Source organism: Eucyclogobius newberryi, unplaced genomic scaffold (assembly GCF_026437365.1).
Source record: "Eucyclogobius newberryi isolate DKJ021-1_F unplaced genomic scaffold, fEucNew1.0.hap1 SCAF_1, whole genome shotgun sequence".
Lineage (NCBI taxonomy): Eukaryota > Metazoa > Chordata > Actinopteri > Gobiiformes > Gobiidae > Eucyclogobius > Eucyclogobius newberryi.
Window position 1 is genome coordinate 32,329,876 of NW_027315723.1, and position 27,112 is coordinate 32,356,987.

Genomic DNA, 27,112 nt, shown 5'->3' on the forward strand with positions numbered 1-27,112 from the left:
ATGTTATGGATCTGCCGCTGTGTTGTCCAGACATTTCTCTCACTTTCCCATGAGAGCACCCATGTTCTCGTCCTCCCCTGGTCGGTGTGAGGACGACACGGTGTGGCTCCGTCCACTGGCTGTCCACTTGGCTCCGTCTCTGTAAACACCACATCTCCAACACGTTCTGCTGTGGTGATAAACAAAGTCTTTTCGACAATTCAGTGTATTACAAACAGTTTTCTTGTTTCCAATTTTTTTTTTTATTTTTTTTTTTAGTAATTATTGATTCGGAATATTTGTTTACACGTATATCCCTCCATTTGATAAATGGCTTTGCCCATTTCTCAAACTTCTACACAATTCTACATTTAAACAAAATTCAATAATCCAGATAGTTTACAACGTTCACTAATCCAGGATGTAATCAAGGAAGAGATGGAATTGCGTCTGTCTTACACTCCGCAATGTCACCTCTTGACCTTTCACAGTTCAGTGGTCACATCCCTGGCTGAGCCCCCCCTTACACGGCGCTGGGCCCCCACCCTGTGTGTCTGTAATCCGTCTATGTGTCTGTTATCCGACACTGCCCTAACCTATCTGTTTTACCACCATTTGTTTCAAACTCCAAATGTTTCAAACTCTAAATGTTTCAAACTCTAAATGTTTCAAACTCTAAAAGTTTCAAACTCTAAATGTCTCAAACTCTAAATGTTTGGTCTCCACGTGTGCGCGCGTATGTATGTGTGTGTGTGTGTGTATGTATGTGTGTGTGTGTGTGTGTGATTCAAATACATCAAACAATAATAATTATCTCAATAATTCCCCCGTTGAGCTGGCCATAAGGGTCAGTTCACAACTTAGAATTCTTCACATAATTAATAATTTCACATCTCCTCTGTTTGTGTGGCCTGCATAAAGTCACACATCTAATGTAATATGTGCTAATCTTTTATATGTGCTTCAGGTGAGATTCAAACTTAATCTCTCACACCTGCTCATGTGGTGCTTTACAAACATTGTGTATTAGTTTGTTCTAGCAAGTCTATATGTGTATAACAATCAAAATGATCCTAAACCTTCCCCTTGTACATAAGGCACATCATTTTATCAGTCTAACCATCTCTTGCCTCCGTCCTGAGTCCTATAATGTTTAAGTCCTGTTATCACTGGTTTTCATAACTTCTATAACGTCTAAATTTAGATGATATTGTCTTATTTAAATCTATTCAATTCTTGATTGAATCTCCACAATCCTTCAGGCATTTACTTTAGAATGTCAAATTCTTTCCCTGTTAATTTTAACTTTTCCTATTACCCATCACGTCAACCCCCCCTGAGGTGGTGTTGCTGTTAATTGTCACTGTGATACGTAAAGATAACGACATCTGCTCCATCCTGAGTCCTCTCCAGATTCTTTGCCAGTCAATAGCCCCTGTTATCTCTGGCTATCTTTATGACTTGGTGTCCTGTTGTCTTTAGTTAATAAACACATGTATGTCCCATGTCCCCCCACTTCTGCGTCAATTGCCCTAGTTAATGACACATTCATGTCTTTCCTGGGAGGGCATTGGACGTCACTATTTAACTTATTCCCTCACTTACGTCTACATGCAATACGAGGTTTCCTCATGATAATACAAATAAATAAGTTACTGATATAACTTTTACTATCACTTTACTTACTACTCATTCTACTCCTATGTCCAAAAACATCAGTAGTCACCCATTTACCCATATTATCACTTCCCAGGCCTGTGCCTGCATTTGATTCTAAATTTAAAAACACTTCTGTCTTTTCGTCCTGTACTTTCATCTAGTCATGCAGAATGGTTACATAATAAGTCCAAAAGATAATTTTGTCAAGTCCAAAAATAAAACAAAACAAAACAAAACGTAGGTTTGTTCTGTGCACTCAAAAAACACGACTTTTGTCTTCTATGTCGGGGACAGGAAGTGTCCTGTCTGTGATCACATTCCCCAAAAAATTGGCCATCTATGAAAATCTGAATTAATCTTCATCTCTTATCAAGTTTAATACAATCTTTATAATTGATTGTTGTCAATCAAACAAAACCCTAAATTTGTTGAAATACTAAAATTTAAAACCAGCTGAGTTTAGTTTTACTTATTTCATCAGTTCAGAGCGTCCTCTGAACTGCTTTCCCCTCTCCTGTCTTGTTGACCCCCCTTATCTCCCCCTCTCTGCCACGTCATCTGAGCACCCTGGAAGTCTCCCTCCAAAATCCTCTTATGACTTTTCCTTTGTCTTTTTACAGTTTGGGGTGATAATTCTGGCATTATGTGGTCTCGGTCGTCTGAGAGAAATGCTACTTGCTTTACAGTCACGTCATATCTCAAGCTTCTAGTAGAATTTCTTATTGATTTTCCACCGGAGATAATGCTAGGTGTTTAAAGATTCACCCGTGACTGCAAATTTTAGATCTCTCAGAATAACGCCTTGTGACCCTTGTATGATTAATTGTGATTCTCACACTCGTTAGTGAATCACTTATTAATCCTCATTCACACATTCACACTTCTCTCTTACTTACTTCGCTCGTGCACAGCGCTTACATTCACACATATTTCCTCAGGAAAATTAAACTGGGTATTTCCTCAGTAATACCTAAACTGGGTATTTCCTCAGTAATACCTAAACTGCGTATTTCCTCAGTAATATGAAACTGGGTATTTCCTCAGTAATACCTAACTGCCTTGCTTTATGTGAGAAACTTATCTCGTCCATAAGCCTACAATATTTTTCCAGTAAATATCAAACTAATGCATAAAACGTTTTATGGCTAACTCTTTTTCACACACAAAATTTTTGTCTGACCTTCTTTGTCGCCTGTGTTCTCCTGCTGCTTCGAAACGACGCGCTCTCCTCGCGGAGAATGAGGTGCGATGGGCGGCCACGGGAAAAGTGGACTTCTTTCAGCTGTGCACAGACTTCACCGATTCACCCGTCAATCTCCGCGAAGGGGCTGCTTGTCGTCCGGCTCGATAGGACCAGAAAATGTCATGGAATTAGACATACACCCGATGCTATTCCTTAACACATTGAGAACACAATTCAACTTAGAATATGAAACGACACAGAAACATCAGACATTTGTGTGGCATGCATGGGAGAAAACGCAGGGACTGTGTCAGCCAGGCCGTTGTAAGGAGCCTGGCTGACCCTCCTGCGTCTCACCCCCGCGTCTCACACCGTTTTTTCCCATGCTGGTTGGTTTTATTAGATATTCTGGAATAGGCGGGTCACATTTCTCATTGGTCAGCCTCACATCAAGGCACTTGGTATTTTTCCGTAGAGATCAAGCCTGCAAGGGGGGGTGCAACTCCCCCCCTGGGGCAACATTCTTTGGCCCATCTTTACGACCCCTTCACAAACAAATGCAGTTTGTCACACACCCGTTCTTCTCTTAGACTAATGATGCAGATAAAATATCACTATTATGCAGATAAAATACATCACAGAAATATAATCATATATTCACATTTTATCACACTTTCTTTTTTAACAAAAAAGCTTCCTTGACTCCTCTTTCAAACCATCTTTTCTCCCTGCTTAAAACCTTCACCTCACCGTCTTCAAACGAGTGATTAGAGGCTTCAAGATGGAGATGCACGGCGCTCTGTGGTCCTGAACTAGTATTTCTTCTGTGCTGATAGAGCCTCTTGTGTAGAGGTTGTTTAGTCTCACCTATGTAACGTTCTTTACAGCTTTCTTCACTGCATTGGATCGAATAAACTACATTGCTCTGTTTTTGAGTCGGCAATTTGTCCTTAGGGTGAACCAGTTTTTGTCTTAAAATAAACAGGGACTTCGTGTTGTCTAAAAATTCTCTGCAGTTTTTCCGACAGGCCAGACACATAAGGGATAGAAACACCCTTCCTTCTCTGTTCAGTTTCCCTTTTGTCCTGCTTCTTGGTTCTCTTCACTCTGTTGAGAGCCCAAGCGGGGTAACCACAGGCTGAGAGGGCATTTCGGACATGTTTGTCCTCTTTCTTCTTGCCCTCTGAGCTGGTGGGCACACCTTGAGCTCTGTGTTGTAAGGTTCTGATCACACCCAGCTTGTGCTGTAGTGGGTGGTTGGAACCAAAGAGCAGATACTGGTCCGTGTGTGTGTAGGTTTCCTATATACTTCTATTTGGAGTTTCCCGTCCTCTCCTCTGATCGTGGAACAATCAAGAAAGGCCAAGCGATTCTCCTTAGCGTCTTCTCTTGTAAACCTGATATGTGGGTCCACAGCATTGATGTGATCAGAGAAGGTTTCCAGCTCTTGTTTCTTGATTGTTACAAACGTATCATCGACATAGCGAAGCCACAGTTTTGGGGCTATGCCTGAGAATGAGGCCAGTGCCTTCTTCTCAAAGTGCTCCATGTACAGGTTGGCCACTATGGGAGAGACGGGCGAGCCCATGGCACAGCCATGAATCTGTCTGTAAAATTGTCCCCGGAATTGAAAGTAAGTGGTGTTCAGACAGATGTCCAACAGTTTGCAAATGTGTTCAGGTGTCAGTTTGGTCCTTTCCTGTAGGGTGGAGTCTTCCTACAGTCTGATCCTCACTGCTGCTACTGCATCAGAGGTCGGGATGCAGGTGAACAGGGACACAACATCATATGAAACCATGAGGTCATCTGGGTCCAGTTGGAGATGTTTCACTTTATCCACAAAGTTGTGCGTGTTTTCCACATGATGTTCCGAATTCCCCACAAGCGGAGCCAATATAGTTGTTAAATGCTTGGCCACATTGTAAGTGATGGAATCTGTGCTGCACACTATGGGTCTGAGTGGAACATCCTTTTTGTGTATTTTTGGAAGGCCATAAATGCAGGGCATGGCTTCACCAGGATACAGTCTGTAATACAGAGGCCGGTCTATCGCTTCCTCTTTTTCCAGCCTTTGTAAACAGTCTATCACTTTCTTCTTGTAGCCACTGGTCGGATCTCTTTTCAAGCGTTCGTATGTGGTCGTGTCCTCGAGGAGGGTGTGGACTTTGGCTTCGTAATCAGCTGCGTTGAGAATCACAGTGCAACGTCCCTTGTCTGCTGGGAGGATGTTGACGCTATGATCTTTTTCTAGTGCTGAAAGTGCTTTTCTCTCTTCAGATGTGATATTTGAAGGCGGTGGTTTGGCACTCTTCAGAGTCGCTGTGACACGTAACCTCAGGTCTGCAGCCTCCGATTCAGTCATGTTGTTGTTTCTAATTGCCGTTTCAGTGGCTGTGATGTAGTCCTCTGTAGGGATGTGTTTAGAGGTGACAGAAAAGTTGAGCCCTTTAGAGAGCACCTCCTTTTCTGCCTGTGTCAGAACACGATCTGATAGGTTCTTAATCCAATTGTTTCTAAATCTAAATTCTTTTATTGACAATGACTCTTGGATGAGAGTCGAAACGTCTATTTTTTCTAACTGAGTCCAGATGACTACAACTGAAGCTTTTTCTACTATCAGACCTTATTGTGACCTTATTTAAAAGGACTGGCTGCTGGGACAATTCTTTCTCTATATCTTTTGGTCCTGCATTTTGGCGCGGCCAGTCCCAGGTACTGAAACAGGTAGTTAAGGGTGTGTTTCCAGTCACAGTGTCACATTTTGCAAAATCTTGTACCATCGGCTGATGGCTAGTCTCCTGGAGCAGGCTCACAATGACATCGGCATATTTGAGGATGAACCCTATGAACATCAATATTTGACACAAAAAAACAGAATAAATATCCTACTAAAAATAATACAGGCACGTAAACACCAGTGGTTCTCAAATGTGCCAAAGCTTTACTGATAGTACATGGATCAAAATACGTTGCATTGGTATGTGTTTTTTATACTGACATTGTATTTTACTTTACTTCATTATACACCCAGATCTGGACCAATTACATTTGCTACAATCTATTTACATCCAAATCTTTGACCTGTTTCAGTTCGGATTCAGTCACATGGTCCAGCCCGGGTGATGTCATGTCATCATGTTACTTTGACTTCATGTTTCGTTTCTGTAGTTTGTGCTGCTGAATCGAATCAAATGCGATGTCAGTGTGAGGACCATTACAGCTGGCCGTGTGAAAAGTGTTACAACTACAGCCTGTGCCCCAATACCACAATTAACTCCACGTGTGACACCGTCTATGGACTGCCCACAGATGATGAATATTGTCAGCCATTCACAAGTACGATACATTCATTTCCTCCTTTAATCATTTCTCCACATGTTCATCAGTTTATTTACTATGTTCCATAACAGAATAATAGTCATATACATTGACTAATGACGTAAAATCTGTGTTAAACATGTTAATAAGAAGTAACAAGCAAATAATACAAACTATAAACATTGTTGCAAATGATATTGTATTATAAAATAAGTATTGTATTAAACTGTGTATTTCCATGTTTTTCAGCTGCATGTCAGTCTTGTCCAGGTAGGAAACGTGTGTTCAGAAAAAGTTTGTTTTTATCATTTTTAAAATTGTAACAATGTTTTAATCTCTTGACTTCAAATCAACCGGAAACAACTATAAACGACCTGTACATCAAACACCACCTACTACTGCGTCAAAACTTACTACCACTCAACGTCTTACTACAACGCCTCCTCCTACTACTACTACCCAACATACAACTACTACTGCATCTACAACTAATGCTACAACTACTGCGGTGCCAAATACTACAACTACTGCGGTGCCAAATACTACAACTACTGCAGTGAACAACACTACTTTTGCAGACTATGACGTCTCTGTGATAGTCTCAGTCAGTGATATCCCAGAGTCCGAGCTCCAAATCATTATGAACAGCATCAGACAAATATTGACATCACAGAACAACTCTTATCCTGACTCAACGCTGGAGCTGTCATCAGTCAACATAACTACAGGTAACAGATGCACGTTTAGGCCATTTACTGTACATATTCTATGTATAATAGTTTGGTTCGGTGTCTTTATTTGTAACAAAACACAAACCAACACAATAAAATACCAACAAAATATAGATGAAACATCACAAAAGAAAAACACATTCTTAAAATGTGTTATCTAAGATCCATTGATGATGATACATAGACTTGTCTGTCCAATTATGTGTAATTCAGTTCAGTTTTCTTTTTGGGAGTGTCTACAGAGCCGCGGTGCACGGCCGAAACTGCTATGTTATTTTGTGCCGCGGCTCCTGAAACTGATGGGCTATTTGACCGCGCCGGGTTAGGGTTAGGGTTAGGGTTAGGGTTAGGGTTAGGGTCAGGGTCAGGGTCAGGGTCAGGGTTAGGGTTAGGGTTAGGGTTAGGGTTAGGGTTAGACATGAGGCTATATGGCCGTGCCGCGGCTCCTGAAACTAATGGACTATTTGACTGCGCCGCGGCTCTGTAGCCACGGCCTTTCTTTTTTATTAATAATATTCATTTTGTATTTTACTTCACTTCATTATACAACCAGAACTGGACCAATTACATTTGCTACAATCTATTTACATCCAATTCTTTGACCTGTTTCAGTTCAGATTTAGTCACATGGTCCAGCCCGGGTGATGTCATGTCATCATGTTACTTTGACTTCATGTTTCGTTTCTGTAGTTTGTGCTGCTGAATCGAATCAAATGCGATGTCAGTGTGAGGACCATTACAGCTGGCCGTGTGAAAAGTGTTACAACTACAGCCTGTGCCCCAATACCACAATTAACTCCACGTGTGACACCGTCTATGGACTGCCCACAGATGATGAATATTGTCAGCCATTCACAAGTACGATACATTCATTTCCTCCTTTAATCATTTCTCCACATGTTCATCAGTTTATTTACTATGTTCCATAACAGAATAATAGTCATATACATTGACTAATGACGTAAAATCTGTGTTAAACATGTTACTAAGAAGTAACAAGCAAATAATACAAACTATAAACATTGTTGCAAATAATATTGTATTATAAAATAAATATTGTATTAAACTGTGTATTTCCATGTTTTTCAGCTGCATGTCAGTCTTGTCCAGGTAGGAAACGTGTGTTCAGAAAAAGTTTGTTTTTATCATTTTTAAAATTGTAACAATGTTTTAATCTCTCTTTGCCCTTGACTTCAAATTGACTGGAAACAACTATAAACGACCTGTACATCAAATACCACCTACTACTGCGTCAAAACTTACTACCACTCAACCACTTACTACAACGCCTCCTCCTACTACTACTACCCAACATACAACTACTACTGCATCTACAACTAATGCTACAACTACTGCGGTGCCAAATACTACAACTACTGCGGTGCCAAATACTACAACTACTGCAGTGAACAACACTACTTTTGCAGACTATGACGTCTCTGTGATAGTCTCAGTCAGTGATATCCCAGAGTCCGAGCTCCAAATCATTATGAACAGCATCAGACAAATATTGACATCTCAGAACAACTCTTATCCAGACTCAACGCTGGAGCTGTCATCAGTCAACATAACTACAGGTAACAGATGCACGTTTAGGCCATTTACAGTACATATTATATTTATAATAGTTTGGTTCGGTGTCTTTATTTGTAACAAAACACAAACCAACACAATAAAATACCAACAAAATATAGATGAAACATCACAAAAGAAAAACACATTCTTAAAATGTGTTATCTAAGATCCATTGATGATGATACATAGACTTGTCTGTCCAATTATGTGTAATTCAGTTCAGTTTTCTTTTTTATTAAAAATATTAATTTTGTATTTTACTTTACTTCATTATACATCCAGAACTGGACCAATTACATTTGCTACAATCTATTTTCATCCAATTCTTTGACCTGTTTCAGTTCAGATTTAGTCACATGGTCCAGCCCGGGTGATGTCATGTCATCATGTTACTTTGACTTCATGTTTCGTTTCTGTAGTTTGTGCTGCTGAATCGAATCAAATGCGATGTCAGTGTGAGGACCATTACAGCTGGCCGTGTGAAAAGTGTTACAACTACAGCCTGTGCCCCAATACCACAATTAACTCCACTTGTGACACCGTCTATGGACTGCCCACAGATGATGAATATTGTCAGCCATTCACAAGTACGATACATTCATTTCCTCCTTTAATCATTTCTCCACATGTTCATCAGTTTATTTACTATGTTCCATAACAGAATAATAGTCATATACATTGACTAATGACGTAAAATCTGTGTTAAACATGTTAATAAGAAGTAACAAGCAAATAATACAAACTATAAACATTGTTGCAAATGATATTGTATTATAAAATAAGTATTGTATTAAACTGTGTATTTCCATGTTTTTCAGCTGCATGTCAGTCTTGTCCAGGTAGGAAACGTGTGTTCAGAAAAAGTTTGTTTTTATCATTTTTAAAATTGTAACAATGTTTTAATCTCTTTTTGCCCTTGACTTCAAATTGACTGGAAACAACTATAAACGACCTGTACATCAAATACCACCTACTACTGCGTCAAAACTTACTACCACTCAACCACTTACTACAACGCCTCCTCCTACTACTACTACCCAACATACAACTACTACTGCATCTACAACTAATGCTACAACTACTGCGGTGCCAAATACTACAACTACTACGGTGCCAAATACTACAACTACTGCAGTGAACAACACTACTTTTGCAGACTATGACGTCTCTGTGATAGTCTCAGTCAGTGATATCCCAGAGTCCGAGCTCCAAATCATTATGAACAGCATCAGACAAATATTGACATCTCAGAACAACTCTTATCCTGACTCAACGCTGGAGCTGTCATCAGTCAACATAACTACAGGTAACAGATGCACGTTTAGGCCATTTACAGTACATATTATATTTATAATAGTTTGGTTCGGTGTCTTTATTTGTAACAAAACACAAACCAACACAATAAAATACCAACAAAATATAGATGAAACATCACAAAAGAAAAACACATTCTTAAAATGTGTTATCTAAGATCCATTGATGATGATACATAGACTTGTCTGTCCAATTATGTGTAATTCAGTTCAGTTTTCTTTTTTATTAAAAATATTAATTTTGTATTTTACTTTACTTCATTATACATCCAGAACTGGACCAATTACATTTGCTACAATCTATTTTCATCCAATTCTTTGACCTGTTTCAGTTCAGATTTAGTCACATGGTCCAGCCCGGGTGATGTCATGTCATCATGTTACTTTGACTTCATGTTTCGTTTCTGTAGTTTGTGCTGCTGAATCGAATCAAATGCGATGTCAGTGTGAGGACCATTACAGCTGGCCGTGTGAAAAGTGTTACAACTACAGCCTGTGCCCCAATACCACAATTAACTCCACTTGTGACACCGTCTATGGACTGCCCACAGATGATGAATATTGTCAGCCATTCACAAGTACGATACATTCATTTCCTCCTTTAATCATTTCTCCACATGTTCATCAGTTTATTTACTATGTTCCATAACAGAATAATAGTCATATACATTGACTAATGATGTAAAATCTGTGTTAAACATGTTAATAAGAAGTAACAAGCAAATAATACAAACTATAAACATTGTTGCAAATGATATTGTATTATAAAATAAGTATTGTATTAAACTGTGTATTTCCATGTTTTTCAGCTGCATGTCAGTCTTGTCCAGGTAGGAAACGTGTGTTCAGAAAAAGTTTGTTTTTATCATTTTTAAAATTGTAACAATGTTTTAATCTCTTTTTGCCCTTGACTTCAAATCGACTGGAAACAACTATAAACGACCTGTACATCAAATACCACCTACTACTGCGTCAAAACTTACTACCACTCAACCACTTACTACAACGCCTCCTCCTACTACTACTACCCAACATACAACTACTACTGCATCTACAACTAATGCTACAACTACTGCGGTGCCAAATACTACAACTACTGCGGTGCCAAATACTACAACTACTGCAGTGAACAACACTACTTTTGCAGACTATGACGTCTCTGTGATAGTCTCAGTCAGTGATATCCCAGAGTCCGAGCTCCAAATCATTATGAACAGCATCAGACAAATATTGACATCTCAGAACAACTCTTATCCTGACTCAACGCTGGAGCTGTCATCAGTCAACATAACTACAGGTAACAGATGCACGTTTAGGCCATTTACAGTACATATTATATTTATAATAGTTTGGTTCGGTGTCTTTATTTGTAACAAAACACAAACCAACACAATAAAATACCAACAAAATATAGATGAAACATCACAAGAGAAAAACACATTCTTAAAATGTGTTATCTAAGATCCATTGATGATGATACATAGACTTGTCTGTCCAATTATGTGTAATTCAGTTCAGTTTTCTTTTTTATTAAAAATATTAATTTTGTATTTTACTTTACTTCATTATACAACCAGAACTGGACCAATTACATTTGCTACAATCTATTTTCATCCAATTCTTTGACCTGTTTCAGTTCAGATTTAGTCACATGGTCCAGCCCGGGTGATGTCATGTCATCATGTTACTTTGACTTCATGTTTCGTTTCTGTAGTTTGTGCTGCTGAATCGAATCAAATGCGATGTCAGTGTGAGGACCATTACAGCTGGCCGTGTGAAAAGTGTTACAACTACAGCCTGTGCCCCAATACCACAATTAACTCCACGTGTGACACCGTCTATGGACTGCCCACAGATGATGAATATTGTCAGCCATTCACAAGTACGATACATTCATTTCCTCCTTTAATCATTTCTCCACATGTTCATCAGTTTATTTACTATGTTCCATAACAGAATAATAGTCATATACATTGACTAATGACGTAAAATCTGTGTTAAACATGTTAATAAGAAGTAACAAGCAAATAATACAAACTATAAACATTGTTGCAAATGATATTGTATTATAAAATAAGTATTGTATTAAACTGTGTATTTCCATGTTTTTCAGCTGCATGTCAGTCTTGTCCAGGTAGGAAACGTGTGTTCAGAAAAAGTTTGTTTTTATCATTTTTAAAATTGTAACAAGGTTTTAATCTCTCTTTGCCCTTGACTTCAAATTGACTGGAAACAACTATAAACGACCTGTACATCAAATACCACCTACTACTGCGTCAAAACTTACTACCACTCAACCACTTACTACAACGCCTCCTCCTACTACTACTACCCAACATACAACTACTACTGCATCTACAACTAATGCTACAACTACTGCGGTGCCAAATACTACAACTACTGCGGTGCCAAATACTACAACTACTGCAGTGAACAACACTACTTTTGCAGACTATGACGTCTCTGTGATAGTCTCAGTCAGTGATATCCCAGAGTCCGAGCTCCAAATCATTATGAACAGCATCAGACAAATATTGACATCTCAGAACAACTCTTATCCTGACTCAACGCTGGAGCTGTCATCAGTCAACATAACTACAGGTAACAGATGCACGTTTAGGCCATTTACAGTACATATTATATTTATAATAGTTTGGTTCGGTGTCTTTATTTGTAACAAAACACAAACCAACACAATAAAATACCAACAAAATATAGATGAAACATCACAAAAGAAAAACACATTCTTAAAATGTGTTATCTAAGATCCATTGATGATGATACATAGACTTGTCTGTCCAATTATGTGTAATTCAGTTCAGTTTTCTTTTTTATTAAAAATATTAATTTTGTATTTTACTTTACTTCATTATACATCCAGAACTGGACCAATTACATTTGCTACAATCTATTTTCATCCAAATCTTTGACCTGTTTCAGTTCAGATTTAGTCACATGGTCCAGCCCGGGTGATGTCATGTCATCATGTTACTTTGACTTCATGTTTCGTTTCTGTAGTTTGTGCTGCTGAATCGAATCAAATGCGATGTCAGTGTGAGGACCATTACAGCTGGCCGTGTGAAAAGTGTTACAACTACAGCCTGTGCCCCAATACCACAATTAACTCCACGTGTGACACCGTCTATGGACTGCCCACAGATGATGAATATTGTCAGCCATTCACAAGTACGATACATTCATTTCCTCCTTTAATCATTTCTCCACATGTTCATCAGTTTATTTACTATGTTCCATAACAGAATAATAGTCATATACATTGACTAATGACGTAAAATCTGTGTTAAACATGTTAATAAGAAGTAACAAGCAAATAATACAAACTATAAACATTGTTGCAAATGATATTGTATTATAAAATAAGTATTGTATTAAACTGTGTATTTCCATGTTTTTCAGCTGCATGTCAGTCTTGTCCAGGTAGGAAACGTGTGTTCAGAAAAAGTTTGTTTTTATCATTTTTAAAATTGTAACAATGTTTTAATCTCTTTTTGCCCTTGACTTCAAATTGACTGGAAACAACTATAAACGACCTGTACATCAAATACCACCTACTACTGCGTCAAAACTTACTACCACTCAACCACTTACTACAACGCCTCCTCCTACTACTACTACCCAACATACAACTACTACTGCATCTACAACTAATGCTACAACTACTGCGGTGCCAAATACTACAACTACTGCGGTGCCAAATACTACAACTACTGCAGTGAACAACACTACTTTTGCAGACTATGACGTCTCTGTGATAGTCTCAGTCAGTGATATCCCAGAGTCCGAGCTCCAAATCATTATGAACAGCATCAGACAAATATTGACATCTCAGAACAACTCTTATCCTGACTCAACGCTGGAGCTGTCATCAGTCAACATAACTACAGGTAACAGATGCACGTTTAGGCCATTTACAGTACATATTATATTTATAATAGTTTGGTTCGGTGTCTTTATTTGTAACAAAACACAAACCAACACAATAAAATACCAACAAAATATAGATGAAACATCACAAAAGAAAAACACATTCTTAAAATGTGTTATCTAAGATCCATTGATGATGATACATAGACTTGTCTGTCCAATTATGTGTAATTCAGTTCAGTTTTCTTTTTTATTAAAAATATTAATTTTGTATTTTACTTCACTTCATTATACAACCAGAACTGGACCAATTACATTTGCTACAATCTATTTTCATCCAATTCTTTGACCTGTTTCAGTTCAGATTTAGTCACATGGTCCAGCCCGGGTGATGTCATGTCATCATGTTACTTTGACTTCATGTTTCGTTTCTGTAGTTTGTGCTGCTGAATCGAATCAAATGCGATGTCAGTGTGAGGACCATTACAGCTGGCCGTGTGAAAAGTGTTACAACTACAGCCTGTGCCCCAATACCACAATTAACTCCACGTGTGACACCGTCTATGGACTGCCCACAGATGATGAATATTGTCAGCCATTCACAAGTACGATACATTCATTTCCTCCTTTAATCATTTCTCCACATGTTCATCAGTTTATTTACTATGTTCCATAACAGAATAATAGTCATATACATTGACTAATGACGTAAAATCTGTGTTAAACATGTTAATAAGAAGTAACAAGCAAATAATACAAACTATAAACATTGTTGCAAATGATATTGTATTATAAAATAAGTATTGTATTAAACTGTGTATTTCCATGTTTTTCAGCTGCATGTCAGTCTTGTCCAGGTAGGAAACGTGTGTTCAGAAAAAGTTTGTTTTTATCATTTTTAAAATTGTAACAATGTTTTAATCTCTTTTTGCCCTTGACTTCAAATTGACTGGAAACAACTATAAACGACCTGTACATCAAATACCACCTACTACTGCGTCAAAACTTACTACCACTCAACCACTTACTACAACGCCTCCTCCTACTACTACTACCCAACATACAACTACTACTGCATCTACAACTAATGCTACAACTACTGCGGTGCCAAATACTACAACTACTGCGGTGCCAAATACTACAACTACTGCAGTGAACAACACTACTTTTGCAGACTATGACGTCTCTGTGGTAGTCTCAGTCAGTGATATCCCAGAGTCCGAGCTCCAAATCATTATGAACAGCATCAGACAAATATTGACATCTCAGAACAACTCTTATCCTGACTCAACGCTGGAGCTGTCATCAGTCAACATAACTACAGGTAACAGATGCACGTTTAGGCCATTTACAGTACATATTATATTTATAATAGTTTGGTTCGGTGTCTTTATTTGTAACAAAACACAAACCAACACAATAAAATACCAACAAAATATAGATGAAACATCACAAAAGAAAAACACATTCTTAAAATGTGTTATCTAAGATCCATTGATGATGATACATAGACTTGTCTGTCCAATTATGTGTAATTCAGTTCAGTTTTCTTTTTTATTAAAAATATTAATTTTGTATTTTACTTTACTTCATTATACAACCAGAACTGGACCAATTACATTTGCTACAATCTATTTTCATCCAATTCTTTGACCTGTTTCAGTTCAGATTTAGTCACATGGTCCAGCCCGGGTGATGTCATGTCATCATGTTACTTTGACTTCATGTTTCGTTTCTGTAGTTTGTGCTGCTGAATCGAATCAAATGCGATGTCAGTGTGAGGACCATTACAGCTGGCCGTGTGAAAAGTGTTACAACTACAGCCTGTGCCCCAATACCACAATTAACTCCACGTGTGACACCGTCTATGGACTGCCCACAGATGATGAATATTGTCAGCCATTCACAAGTACGATACATTCATTTCCTCCTTTAATCATTTCTCCACATGTTCATCAGTTTATTTACTATGTTCCATAACAGAATAATAGTCATATACATTGACTAATGACGTAAAATCTGTGTTCAACATGTTAATAAGAAGTAACAAGTAAATAATACAAACTATAAACATTGTTGCAAATGATATTGTATTATAAAATAAGTATTGTATTAAACTGTGTATTTCCATGTTTTTCAGCTGCATGTCAGTCTTGTCCAGGTAGGAAACGTGTGTTCAGAAAAAGTTTGTTTTTATCATTTTTAAAATTGTAACAATGTTTTAATCTCTTTTTGCCCTTGACTTCAAATCGACTGGAAACAACTATAAACGACCTGTACATCAATACCACCTACTACTGCGTCAAAACTTACTACCACTCAACCACTTACTACAACGCCTCCTCCTACTACTACTACCCAACATACAACTACTACTGCATCTACAACTAATGCTACAACTACTGCGGTGCCAAATACTACAACTACTGCAGTGAACAACACTACTTTTGCAGACTATGACGTCTCTGTGATAGTCTCAGTCAGTGATATCCCAGAGTCCGAGCTCCAAATCATTATGAACAGCATCAGACAAATATTGACATCTCAGAACAACTCTTATCCTGACTCAACGCTGGAGCTGTCATCAGTCAACATAACTACAGGTAACAGATGCAAGTTTAGGCAATTTACTGTACATATTCTATGTATAATAGTTTGGTTCGGTGTCTTTATTTGTAACAAAACACAAACCAACACAATAAAATACCAACAAAATATAGATGAAACATCACAAAAGAAAAACACATTCTTAAAATGTGTTATCTAAGATCCATTGATGATGATACATAGACTTGTCTGTCCAATTATGTGTAATTCAGTTCAGTTTTCTTTTTTATTAAAAATATTAATTTTGTATTTTACTTCACTTCATTATACAACCAGAACTGGACCAATTACATTTGCTACAATCTATTTTCATCCAAATCTTTGACCTGTTTCAGTTCAGATTTAGTCACATGGTCCAGCCCGGGTGATGTCATGTCATCATGTTACTTTGACTTCATGTTTCGTTTCTGTAGTTTGTGCTGCTGAATCGAATCAAATGCGATGTCAGTGTGAGGACCATTACAGCTGGCCGTGTGAAAAGTGTTACAACTACAGCCTGTGCCCCAATACCACAATTAACTCCACGTGTGACACCGTCTATGGACTGCCCACAGATGATGAATATTGTCAGCCATTCACAAGTACGATACATTCATTTCCTCCTTTAATCATTTCTCCACATGTTCATCAGTTTATTTACTATGTTCCATAACAGAATAATAGTCATATACATTGACTAATGACGTAAAATCTGTGTTCAACATGTTAATAAGAAGTAACAAGCAAATAATACAAACTATAAACATTGTTGCAAATGATATTGTATTATAAAATAAGTATTGTATTAAACTGTGTATTTCCATGTTTTTCAGCTGCATGTCAGTCTTGTCCAGGTAGGAAACGTGTGTTCAGAAAAAGTTTGTTTTTATCATTTTTAAAATTGTAACAAGGTTTTAATCTCTTTTTGCCCTTGACTTCAAATCGACTGGAAACAACTATAAACGACCTGTACATCAAATACCACCTACTACTGCGTCAAAACTTACTACCACTCAACCACTTACTACAACGCCTCCTCCTACTACTACTACCCAACATACAACTACTACTGCATCTACAACTAATGCGGTGCCAAATGCTACAACTACTGCGGTGCCAAATACTACAACTACTGCGGTGCCAAATACTACAACTACTGCAGTGAACAACACTACTTTTGCAGACTATGACGTCTCTGTGATAGTCTCAGTCAGTGATATCCCAGAGTCCGAGCTCCAAATCATTATGAACAGCATCAGACAAATATTGACATCTCAGAACAACTCTTATCCAGACTCAACGCTGGAGCTGTCATCAGTCAACATAACTACAGGTAACAGATGCACGTTTAGGCCATTTACAGTACATATTATATTTATAATAGTTTGGTTCGGTGTCTTTATTTGTAACAAAACACAAACCAACACAATAAAATACCAACAAAATATAGATGAAACATCACAAGAGAAAAACACATTCTTAAAATGTGTTATCTAAGATCCATTGATGATGATACATAGACTTGTCGGTCCAATTATGTGTAATTCAGTTTAGTTTCCTCTCCTTGAACCGACACCTTAACGTGGTGGAGGGGTTTGAGTGCCCGAATGATCCCGGGAGCTAAGTTGCCGGGGGCTTCAAGCCCCTGGTAGAGTCTCCCAAGGCAAACAGGTCCTAGGTGACGGGCGATCGGTTCAGAAGCCCATTATGATGACAAATAGAACAAGGCCGTTTATGTCGCCCGGATCAACGTCACCGGGGCCCCATCCTGGAGCCAGGCCTGGGATGGGTGCTCGATGGCAAGCGCCTGGTGGCCGGATCTTACCCCACGGGGCCCGGCAGGGCACAGCCCGAAAGAGCGACGTGGTGCCGCCCTACCGTGGGCCCACCACCCGCAGGAGGATCCATAAGGGGCCGGTGCAGAGAGATCTGGGCGGCAGTCGACGGCAGGGGCCTCGGCGACCAGATCTCCAGACACGGAGACTAACTCTGGGGACATGGAATGTCACCTCGCTGGGGGGAAAGAGCCTGAGCTTGTGCGGGAGGTTGAGCGATACCGACTAGATATAGTCGGCCTCACCTCCACGCACAGTTTGGGCTCTGGAACCCATCTCCTCGATAGGGGCTGGACGCTCCACTTCTCTAGTGTTGCCCGCGGGGAGAGGCGGCTGGCTGGTGTGGGCTTGCTTATAGCCCCTCAGCTCAGCCGCCACGTGTTGGAGTTTACCCCAGTGAACGAGAGGGTCGCGTCCCTCCGCCTTCGGGTGGGGGACAGGTTTCTCACTGTTGTGGCGGCCTACGGGCCGAACAGCAGTGCAGAGTACCCGGCCTTCTTGGAGTCCTTGGGAGGTGTACTGGACAATGCACCGACCGAGGACTCCGTTGTTCTACTGGGGGACTTCAACGCCCACGTGGGCAATGACAGTGACACCTGGAGAGGGGTGATCGGGAAGAACGGCTTCCCCGATCTGAACCCGAGCGGTGTTCAGTTATTGGACTTCTGTGCAAGCCACGGATTGTCCATAACGAACACTATGTTCAAGCACAAGGGTGTCCATCAGTGCACGTGGCACCAGGACACCCTAGGCCGGAGGTCAATGATCGACTTTGTTGTCGTGTCATCTGACCTCCGGCCGCGTGTCTTGGACACTCGGGTGAAGAGAGGGGCAGAGTTGTCAACCGATCACCACCTGGTGGTGAGTTGGATCCGCTGGCGGAGGAGGAAGCCGGACAGACTTGGCAGACCCAAGCGCATTGTGAGGGTCTGTTGGGAACGTCTTGTGGAGCCCTCTGTCAGTAGGGTATTCAACTCGCACCTCCGGGAGAGCTTCTCCCATGTCCCGGGGGAGGCTGGGGACATTGAGTCCGAGTGGACCATGTTCTCCGCCTCCGTTGTTGATGCGGCTGCTCGGAGCTGTGGTCGCAAGGTCTCCGGTGCCTGTCGTGGCGGCAAGCCCCAAACTCGGTGGTGGACACCGGAAGTAAGGGATGCCGTCAGACTGAAGAAGGAGGCCTATCAGGCCACTCTGGCTTGTAGAGCTCCTGAGGTCATCAACAGGTATCGGCAGGCCAAGCGAGCCGCGGCTCGTGCTGTCGCAGAGGCAAAAACCCGGGCCTGGGAGGAGTTTGGGGAGGCCATGGAGGAGGACTATCGGTCGGCCCCAAAGAAATTCTGGCAAACCGTCCGGCGCCTCAGGAGGGGGAAGCAGTGCCTCACCAACACCGTTTACGGTGCGGGTGGAGGCCTGCTGACCTCGACTGGGGATGTCGTCGGACGGTGGAAGCAATACTTTGAGGACCTCCTTAATCCGTCAGTCACGTCTTCCGAAGAGGAAGTAGAGACCGGGGACTCGGAGCCTAGCTCATCCATCACCCAAGCTGAAGTCACTGAGGTTCTTCGCAAACTCCTGGGTGGCAGGGGCCCGGGGGTGGATGAGATCTGCCCTGAGTACCTAAAGTCTCTGGATGTTGTAGGACTGTCTTGGCTGACACGTCTTTGCAACATAGCGTGGCAGTTGGGGACCGTGCCTCTGGACTTGCAGACGGGGTGGTGGTCCCTCTGTTCAAGAAGGGGGACCGGAGGGTGTGTTCCAACTACAGAGGGATCACACTCCTCAGCCTCCCGGGTAAGGTCTATTCCAAGGTACTGGAGAGGAGAATCCGACCGATAGTCGAACCTCGGATTCAGGCGGAGCAGAACGGTTTTCGTCCCGGTCGTGGAACACTGGACCAGCTCTATACCCTCCATCGGGTGCTCGAGGGTTCATGGGAGTTTGCCCAACCAGTCCACATGTGCTTTGTGGATCTGGAGAAGGCTTTCGACCGTGTCCCTTGGGGGTGTCCTTTGGGGGGTGCTCCGGGAGTACTGGGTCCGGGGCCCTTTGCTCAGGGCTGTCCGGTCCCTGTATGACCGAAGCAGGAGCTGTGTTCGCATTGCCGGCAGTAAGTCAGACCTGTTCCCAGTGCATGTTGGACTCCGCCAGGGCTGCCCTTTGTCACCAGTTCTGTTCATAATTTTTATGGACAGAATTTCTAGGCGCAGTCAGGGGTCGGAGGGTGTCCGGTTTGGGGACCACAGGATTCCATCTCTGCTGTTTGCAGACGATGTTGTCCTGATGGCTCCATCAAACCCGGACATGCACTGGGACGGTTTGCAGCCGAGTGTGAAGCGGCTGGGATGAGAATCAGCACCTCCAAATCCGAGGCCATGGTTCTCGACCGGAAAAAGGTGGCTTTCCCTCTTCAGGTGGGTGGGGAGTCCTAGCCCCAAGTGGAGGAGTTCAAGTATCTCGGGGTCTTGTTCACGAGTGAGGGAAGAATGGAGCGTGAGATCGACAGGCGGATCGGTACAGCGGCTGCAGTGATGCAGTCGCTGCATCGGACCGTTGTGGTAAAGAGGGAGCTGAGTCGAAAGGCAAAGCTCTCAATTTACCGGTCGGTCCACGTTCCTACCCTCACCTATGGTCATGAGCTTTGGGTAATGATCGAAAGAACAAGATCACGGATACAAGCGGTCGAAATGAGTTTCCTCCGCCGGGTGGCTGGGCGCTCCCTTAGAGATAGGGTGAGGATCTCAAGGGGGGAGCTCGGAGTAGAGCCGCTGCTCCTCCACGTCGAGAGGAGACAGCTGAGGTGGCTCGGGCATCTGTTCCGGATGCCTCCTGCGCGCCTCCCTCGGGAGGTGTTTCAGGCATGTCCCACCGGGAAGAGGCCCCGGGGAAGACCCTGGACACACTGGAGAGACTATGTCTCTCGGCTGGCCTGGGAACGCCTCGGAATCCCCCCGGAGGAGTTAGAGGAAGTGTCTGGGGAGGAGGAAGTCTGGGAGTCCCTGCTCAGACTGCTGCCCCCGCGACCCGGCCCCGGATAAAACGGAAGAAGATGGATGGATGGATGGAATATTCATTACTTTACTTCATCATACATCCAGAACTGGACCAATTACATTTGCTACAATCTATTTACATCCAATTCTTTGACCTGTTTCAGTTCAGATTTAGTCACATGGTCCAGCCCGGGTGATGTTATGTCATCATGTTACTTTGACTTCATGTTTCGTTTCTGTAGTTTGTGCTGCTGAATCGAATCAAATGCGATGTCAGTGTGAGGACCATTACAGCTGGCCGTGTGAAAAGTGTTACAACTACAGCCTGTGCCCCAATACCACAATTAACTCCACGTGTGACACCGTCTATGGACTGCCCACAGATGATGAATATTGTCAGCCATTCACAAGTACGATACATTCATTTCCTCCATAGTTTGTTAATTTATTCTAGAATTAATTCATTTTATTTACTGTAAATACAACAGTAATCATCTTATTAAATAATGACGCAGTACAAATCTGTATTATAAAATATAAATTATACATTGTACCTTTCTGTATTTCCAGTAGCTTGTCTCTCCTGTCCAGGTAGGAAAACATGAGTGTGTTTTGCATTTTTATTTGCTTGTTTTTATCAGATGTAAAATCTAAAAATGTTTCTTCCTTTTCTCTTTGCACTTGACTACAAACCAACTGCCAACTACTATAACAACCTGTACATACTACAACTACTGCAGAGTCTACTACTACCACCCCGCCGCCAACGACTACAACAACTTCTACTACTACCACCCCGCCGCCAACGACTACAACAACTTCTACTACTACCACCCCGCCGCCAACGACTACAACAACTTCTACTACTACCACCCCGCCGCCAACGACTACAACAACTTCTACTACTACCACCCCGCCGCCAACGACTAAAACAACTTCTACTACTACCACCCCGCCGCCAACGACTACAACAACTTCTACTACTACTACCACCCCGTCGCCGCCTAAAGGTATGACATCCTTTAATATATTATATACATTTTTAGATTTATATTGAATTATGTTTCTTTACCAATTTCTCACACTTCTTATTTGGCAGTTGGGTTTTTACTTTATTATGTAAGAGTAACTGTTAAAATGTCATTGATTTGCTTGCAGCTTGAGCTGGTTTGAAAAAAACTTACACATGTCACCCTAATATGGGTTTTACCTACTTACTTTCCACAATTGGACAGGCTCATTTGAAGGCCAGAAAGCTCAGGCCTAGCATTGGTTAAAAACTGGATACAGAGACGTATTCATATCGGCCCTTTGAGGTTTATTTCTAATTGGATCGGGTCAAGCAGTCGCCACCATCTGGTTAGAATATTGGTTTGAGAACCGAAACAAAAACTGTAACCATAAACAACTTTAACATGAAGTTAAAATGCTTTAGCTGTGTATCAACCTGACAAGTATTATTACTATTACTTAGAGTGGATATGACAGATTAGACTACACATTTTAGTAAAACATAGTTAAAGGCGGTATGGACGATTTTTCGGCGATTTGAGAGCGCAGGTGGAAGTGCGCATGCGCACTCCCCCGTGTGGACTGATACAACACACACGTGCGTTTGTTTATTAGCGCAACGGAGCGCATCGCTCGTCTCCCGTAGATTTCTGTCCACTTCTGCGTCAGCTTGAACTGTCTTTCTCCGTCTTCATTTTGCCCCGTACACTGAGAGAACTATATTATGATAGATCCATGCGCTTAGGCACGCGGAAACGTGGGGACGAGCCTGACGTGGCTGCAGGTGAGCGATAGGTGCGTTTTATGATTGATACGTGACAGGACAAATGATTTATCCACGCCACGAGGAAATTATGATAAAAAATTTGCTGAAAAAAATCGTCCATACCACCTTTAACATGATAATACATAAGATTTTGCTAAATAATCTTGCTTAGTTTTCCCTATTTTGACCATATTAAGTTTATGATTTTACTTCCTGTTGGGACCTGGGCAGCAGATGTGAATATAGAGCTAATTTCATAACTTCATAATTTCATAACCATATGTATCAACACCTTTAGTTTGTTAAATTCATTATTTTAAACGACTTCCTTCTACTTTTGTTTAATGAACTTTTCTTCACAAACTGACACTTGATCGATGTAAACTTGTGATAAATATTTACCAGACTCACTATCTCACCAAACAAGTGATAATTAGAAATACATGAAAACTTGTCATGTGCACGATAAAACACTGTAAATATAAATATACTTTTCTCTTGTAGAACAGTACAATGGCCAGAAATATGCATGAAAGTTCCATTCAATTTAGTTTATTTTGTAACACCCACAATCACAACAGCATTTGCCTCGAAAGTCTGAAAAACAGAGTAAACATTGTTCATAGGAAATTAGCACATGGATAATCTCTCCATCCATCCATTATACATATCAGACTGTGGGCCCAGGACCACTCAGGAGGAGAGAGGTTCATCTAGGAAGACAGTTCATCCAGGCAGATGGAGAGCCGTTCATCTGGAGTAGAGAGCGTTCCTCCAGGCAATTGAGGAGCATCCAGATCCACATGTCAGCATCATCAGTGCCTGAAACAGAACCACTCCCCAAGAGGAGCGGAAGGAGAAAAACCTGTGAACAGCTGTGAGCAGACGCAGTAAACTAAAATATTAAATATTGTTGATAGGAAAAGAAGGAGGAAGCAGAGGATAGTGCTCAAGTTGTCATACTTACAGCCAAACTGCAAGTCTTTATGTCTGTTCCTAACTGGTCTGACCATAAGCGATTTCAAAGAGGAACGTTTTAAGCCTGGACTTAAATGAAGAGACTGTGTCGGCCTCTTTAACATGGACAGCAGCTGATTCCATAACACAGGAGCTTGGTAGCTAAACACTCGACCTCCTACTGTGCTTTTAGAGACTCTTGGGACCACCAGAAGGCCAGCATTTTGAGAGTGAAGAGCTCTGTTTGGATGATATGGTTCTATAGCATCTTTGAGCTGGGATGGGGCCATGTCCTTAATGGCTTTGTAAGTCACGAGGAGGAATTCTTTGCTCAAATAAAAAGATTAGCATGCATTAGAATTTAAACAACTCGACAGTATCCATCATCAAGATGTAAACATATTGTAAACCATGTCTATTTTAATGTGTTTATTTTTTTTTTTGTAGAAAGAACATTGTCTGTCACTGTGGACGTTCAATATGATAATTCCTTTAATGATCTGGAGAGTGAAATGTACAAAAACACCAAAAAATTGGTAATTTTTTTTTTTCATTCTCTTTTATTTGATCCTATTTGCTTTTGGAAATAAACACTCTCAATACTTTTCACAGATTGAGGATGGTTGTCGGAAAAGCCTGGAAGGGTGTACTGTATCGAGTTTAAGTTTTAAGTAAGAATATTCCTCACGATTATATAAAACTTTTTTTCCAGAAAAAGCGTACAACGATGATTTGTCTTTTCTTCACAGACCTGGAAGTACAATTATTGAGAGTCAAATTAGTGCACCTTCCTTCCCAGAGGCCAACATAATCGTAGTACAAAAAGACGTCATAAGTGAAATGGTAAAGACGTTCACAGTCATCACAGATGGTAGGTTGCTTTTTCACATATATTACATTTTTGTTTATTAAGAAATTACTGGTATGTCATATCTAGGATTTTCTTTTTTTCAGGTGAAGCTTTGGAGTTTCAAAAAAAGCCAGTGCTTTTCAGCAATAAGGCTGAGTTAGTCTGTGGCCCGCCAGGTCGGGATTTCCCCAGCTCTTGGACAGCAACGTGGTTCAGAAATAACTTTGACATCACAGCTCAACATACAGTTAACAAAGTGAATGGAATGTCAGTGCTGACAATTGAAACATTTTATCGTACAAACACAGGTAAAACGTTCATGGATGTTAGGGGTTACATGAAAATGATATGTTCCAAGAATCTATAAAACTTGAGTAAATGGTCCGTTGGTTCCAAACCCCGAGACCTCATTAGATAAGATGAAATAGGAGAACCTTTACTTCAGATTAGTATTGCTATAGTAAAAGCTATTGCTGGCTCGGTTAAAGGCATTGCGTTAAATCACCCATAAGTCAATGTATTTGAATTCAAACTAGTTGTGGTATTTTGGTACACCATATGGGACAATGAACTTTTAAAAATATCTCAGTTACTCCACTTTTTCTGTACATTTATTACAATAATAAAACAATAATTAAACCCTTTTCTTTTTTCAGGTGTTTATGAGTGTAGACTCACCAATGGGAAAAACGTATTCAGACAACAATCTAAAAAAGAGTTGACTTTTATAGAGGAGCCAAATATTAAGTTGAGCCAAAATTCACAAAAGAAAACGTGCCTTGTGGGGATCTCGGAAAACATTGAGTGCTCTGTTCAGAACAACTACAAAGTCCGGTGGAAAACGCATAGCACATCAGGTAATGCAAATGCACAGTAAATAGCATGCTGAGCATACGTGCAGTTGCAATAGTAGCAAATTAATTTTACTATGTACTCATCTAACATTTTATATTTAGCATTGTGTTCTTGACATATTTTGAACAGGGAAGTATGACTGTAAATTACCAGGAAGTATTTTGTTTTCAAGTTTACAAGAATAGGGCCACATTTATTCCTTGTTATTCAGTCATCATGTAATTAAGACCAGTAATTGTAATTCTAAGCCTAATTACATCCCTCTATATTGAGATTTGCAATCAAAACTGTGTGTGATACTTTTGGTAACACGTAACATAGGATTTGTCATTGAATATAAGTGACTTAAGTGACATTTAAGGGAGGGTTTATAGAATTTGAATTTTATATTTCAACCATACTGAAATTTATTGAGTGCATTCCTTAATAAATATCCATGTTGAGTAATTATGTATTTCTTACTTATTTGTTTGATTAATAACAAAAACATAGGACATGATTGTTGATGAGGCCATTTGATCTGTTGGTTCCCTACATCTTTTTAAGAAAATGCATCCAGCTCCTTTTAAAATGGTTTAAAGAGTGAAATCTATTTTATTAGTGATGGGGAAATGTTTTTGTAGTATTTTGACACATGTTTATGTTTGTTTTTAATTTCCAGCCTCTAGTAAAACCAGCATCACTGTCAACGTCACCAAGTGCCCTAACGAGTTTTCAGACACTTGTGAAGTAATAGATTATCCACAGTATAACAAAAAGATAACATTAAAATTTGAATTAACTGGTATGTAAACAAAATTATGCATCATCATCATCCTTATAGCTTATGATACATTTAAATGACTATATTATGATGTATACTCCCCTACAGAGTCTGCCTGTACCTCTGAGGAGTTTGGCCGTGGAAATGAAAATGAACAAGTTATTGGACAATGTGAAGAAGATAAAACTGGAGAAAAAGTTTTCATCTGTTTGGATAAAAACTGGGAGGAAGTGGAAGACAACTGTGTCCTCACAAAAATCCAGCAGCTGCTCGACCAGACGCAGGTCAGTCCTTTACAAACACTCAAACATACACTACTACTATCCAACCACAGGCATATTAGATAATAGTAAGCTTTAGAGTTGTAATGCTCTTTAGAGGCTCGTCGAAGCCTCTTATAGAGCTACACTGAACGACTACTATTGTTGCAGCCATTACTGCCCTTACTGCCACCACCAATCATTTATGCATTCACCACTTTCATACTAGGCAATGAGGATAGAGTGTCTTGCTTGTCTTGTAAGCTACTGCCGGCCCGTGTTTTTTTAAATCCTGCATGGCCCACCACCGAACTTCTTTAACCAAAGTAGCAGAAACACCATCTGCTTTTTCAATACAACGCAACACATCCCACCTATGTAATGCCGGTACACACAGAACTGTTCCAAACATGTTAAAATCAAGCCTCTGACTGTAGATAATACTGATCACGCATCTGTGTCGTGCTTGTCCCATGTTATTGTCGTTGTCTATCTCTGTGCTCTTGCAGAATGCTGTACACTTTTCATACAGTAATCTGCTTTTTATGTGGCCTTCTAATCAGTTTCACCGAAATGTGTATTTATTGTGCATTGTC

At 40.5% G+C, this 27,112-nt stretch overlaps 1 protein-coding gene and 5 long non-coding RNA genes across 6 annotated transcripts in view; all 6 read left to right on the forward strand.

The window, feature by feature from the left end:
• Nucleotides 1–27,112, forward strand: part of LOC140363798 (uncharacterized) — a 36,717-nt gene that overhangs the window by 3,392 nt on the left and 6,213 nt on the right. The window contains exons 3-14 of the mRNA XM_072450318.1: nucleotides 5,990–6,157; nucleotides 6,389–6,409; nucleotides 6,619–6,867; nucleotides 7,561–7,728; nucleotides 7,960–7,977; nucleotides 8,115–8,183; nucleotides 9,413–9,579; nucleotides 21,797–22,064; nucleotides 24,743–24,946; nucleotides 25,295–25,495; nucleotides 26,155–26,277; nucleotides 26,365–26,540. Coding sequence (XP_072306419.1) covers nucleotides 5,990–6,157; nucleotides 6,389–6,409; nucleotides 6,619–6,867; nucleotides 7,561–7,728; nucleotides 7,960–7,977; nucleotides 8,115–8,183; nucleotides 9,413–9,579; nucleotides 21,797–22,064; nucleotides 24,743–24,946; nucleotides 25,295–25,495; nucleotides 26,155–26,277; nucleotides 26,365–26,540 — 1,832 coding nt within the window. The remainder of the gene's footprint in view (nucleotides 1–5,989; nucleotides 6,158–6,388; nucleotides 6,410–6,618; nucleotides 6,868–7,560; nucleotides 7,729–7,959; nucleotides 7,978–8,114; nucleotides 8,184–9,412; nucleotides 9,580–21,796; nucleotides 22,065–24,742; nucleotides 24,947–25,294; nucleotides 25,496–26,154; nucleotides 26,278–26,364; nucleotides 26,541–27,112) is intronic.
• Nucleotides 10,695–11,916, forward strand: LOC140359446 (uncharacterized). The gene is made up of 3 exons (XR_011926857.1): nucleotides 10,695–11,055; nucleotides 11,473–11,640; nucleotides 11,872–11,916. It is a non-coding gene; the product is annotated as an uncharacterized lncRNA (long non-coding RNA).
• LOC140359453 (uncharacterized) lies at nucleotides 12,016–13,220 on the forward strand. The gene is made up of 3 exons (XR_011926859.1): nucleotides 12,016–12,359; nucleotides 12,777–12,944; nucleotides 13,176–13,220. It is a non-coding gene; the product is annotated as an uncharacterized lncRNA (long non-coding RNA).
• On the forward strand, nucleotides 13,318–14,524 carry LOC140359465 (uncharacterized). The gene is made up of 3 exons (XR_011926861.1): nucleotides 13,318–13,663; nucleotides 14,081–14,248; nucleotides 14,480–14,524. It is a non-coding gene; the product is annotated as an uncharacterized lncRNA (long non-coding RNA).
• LOC140359471 (uncharacterized) lies at nucleotides 14,861–15,807 on the forward strand. The gene is made up of 3 exons (XR_011926863.1): nucleotides 14,861–14,967; nucleotides 15,385–15,552; nucleotides 15,784–15,807. It is a non-coding gene; the product is annotated as an uncharacterized lncRNA (long non-coding RNA).
• Nucleotides 16,043–17,107, forward strand: LOC140359458 (uncharacterized). Its single transcript, XR_011926860.1, has 3 exons — nucleotides 16,043–16,246; nucleotides 16,664–16,831; nucleotides 17,063–17,107. It is a non-coding gene; the product is annotated as an uncharacterized lncRNA (long non-coding RNA).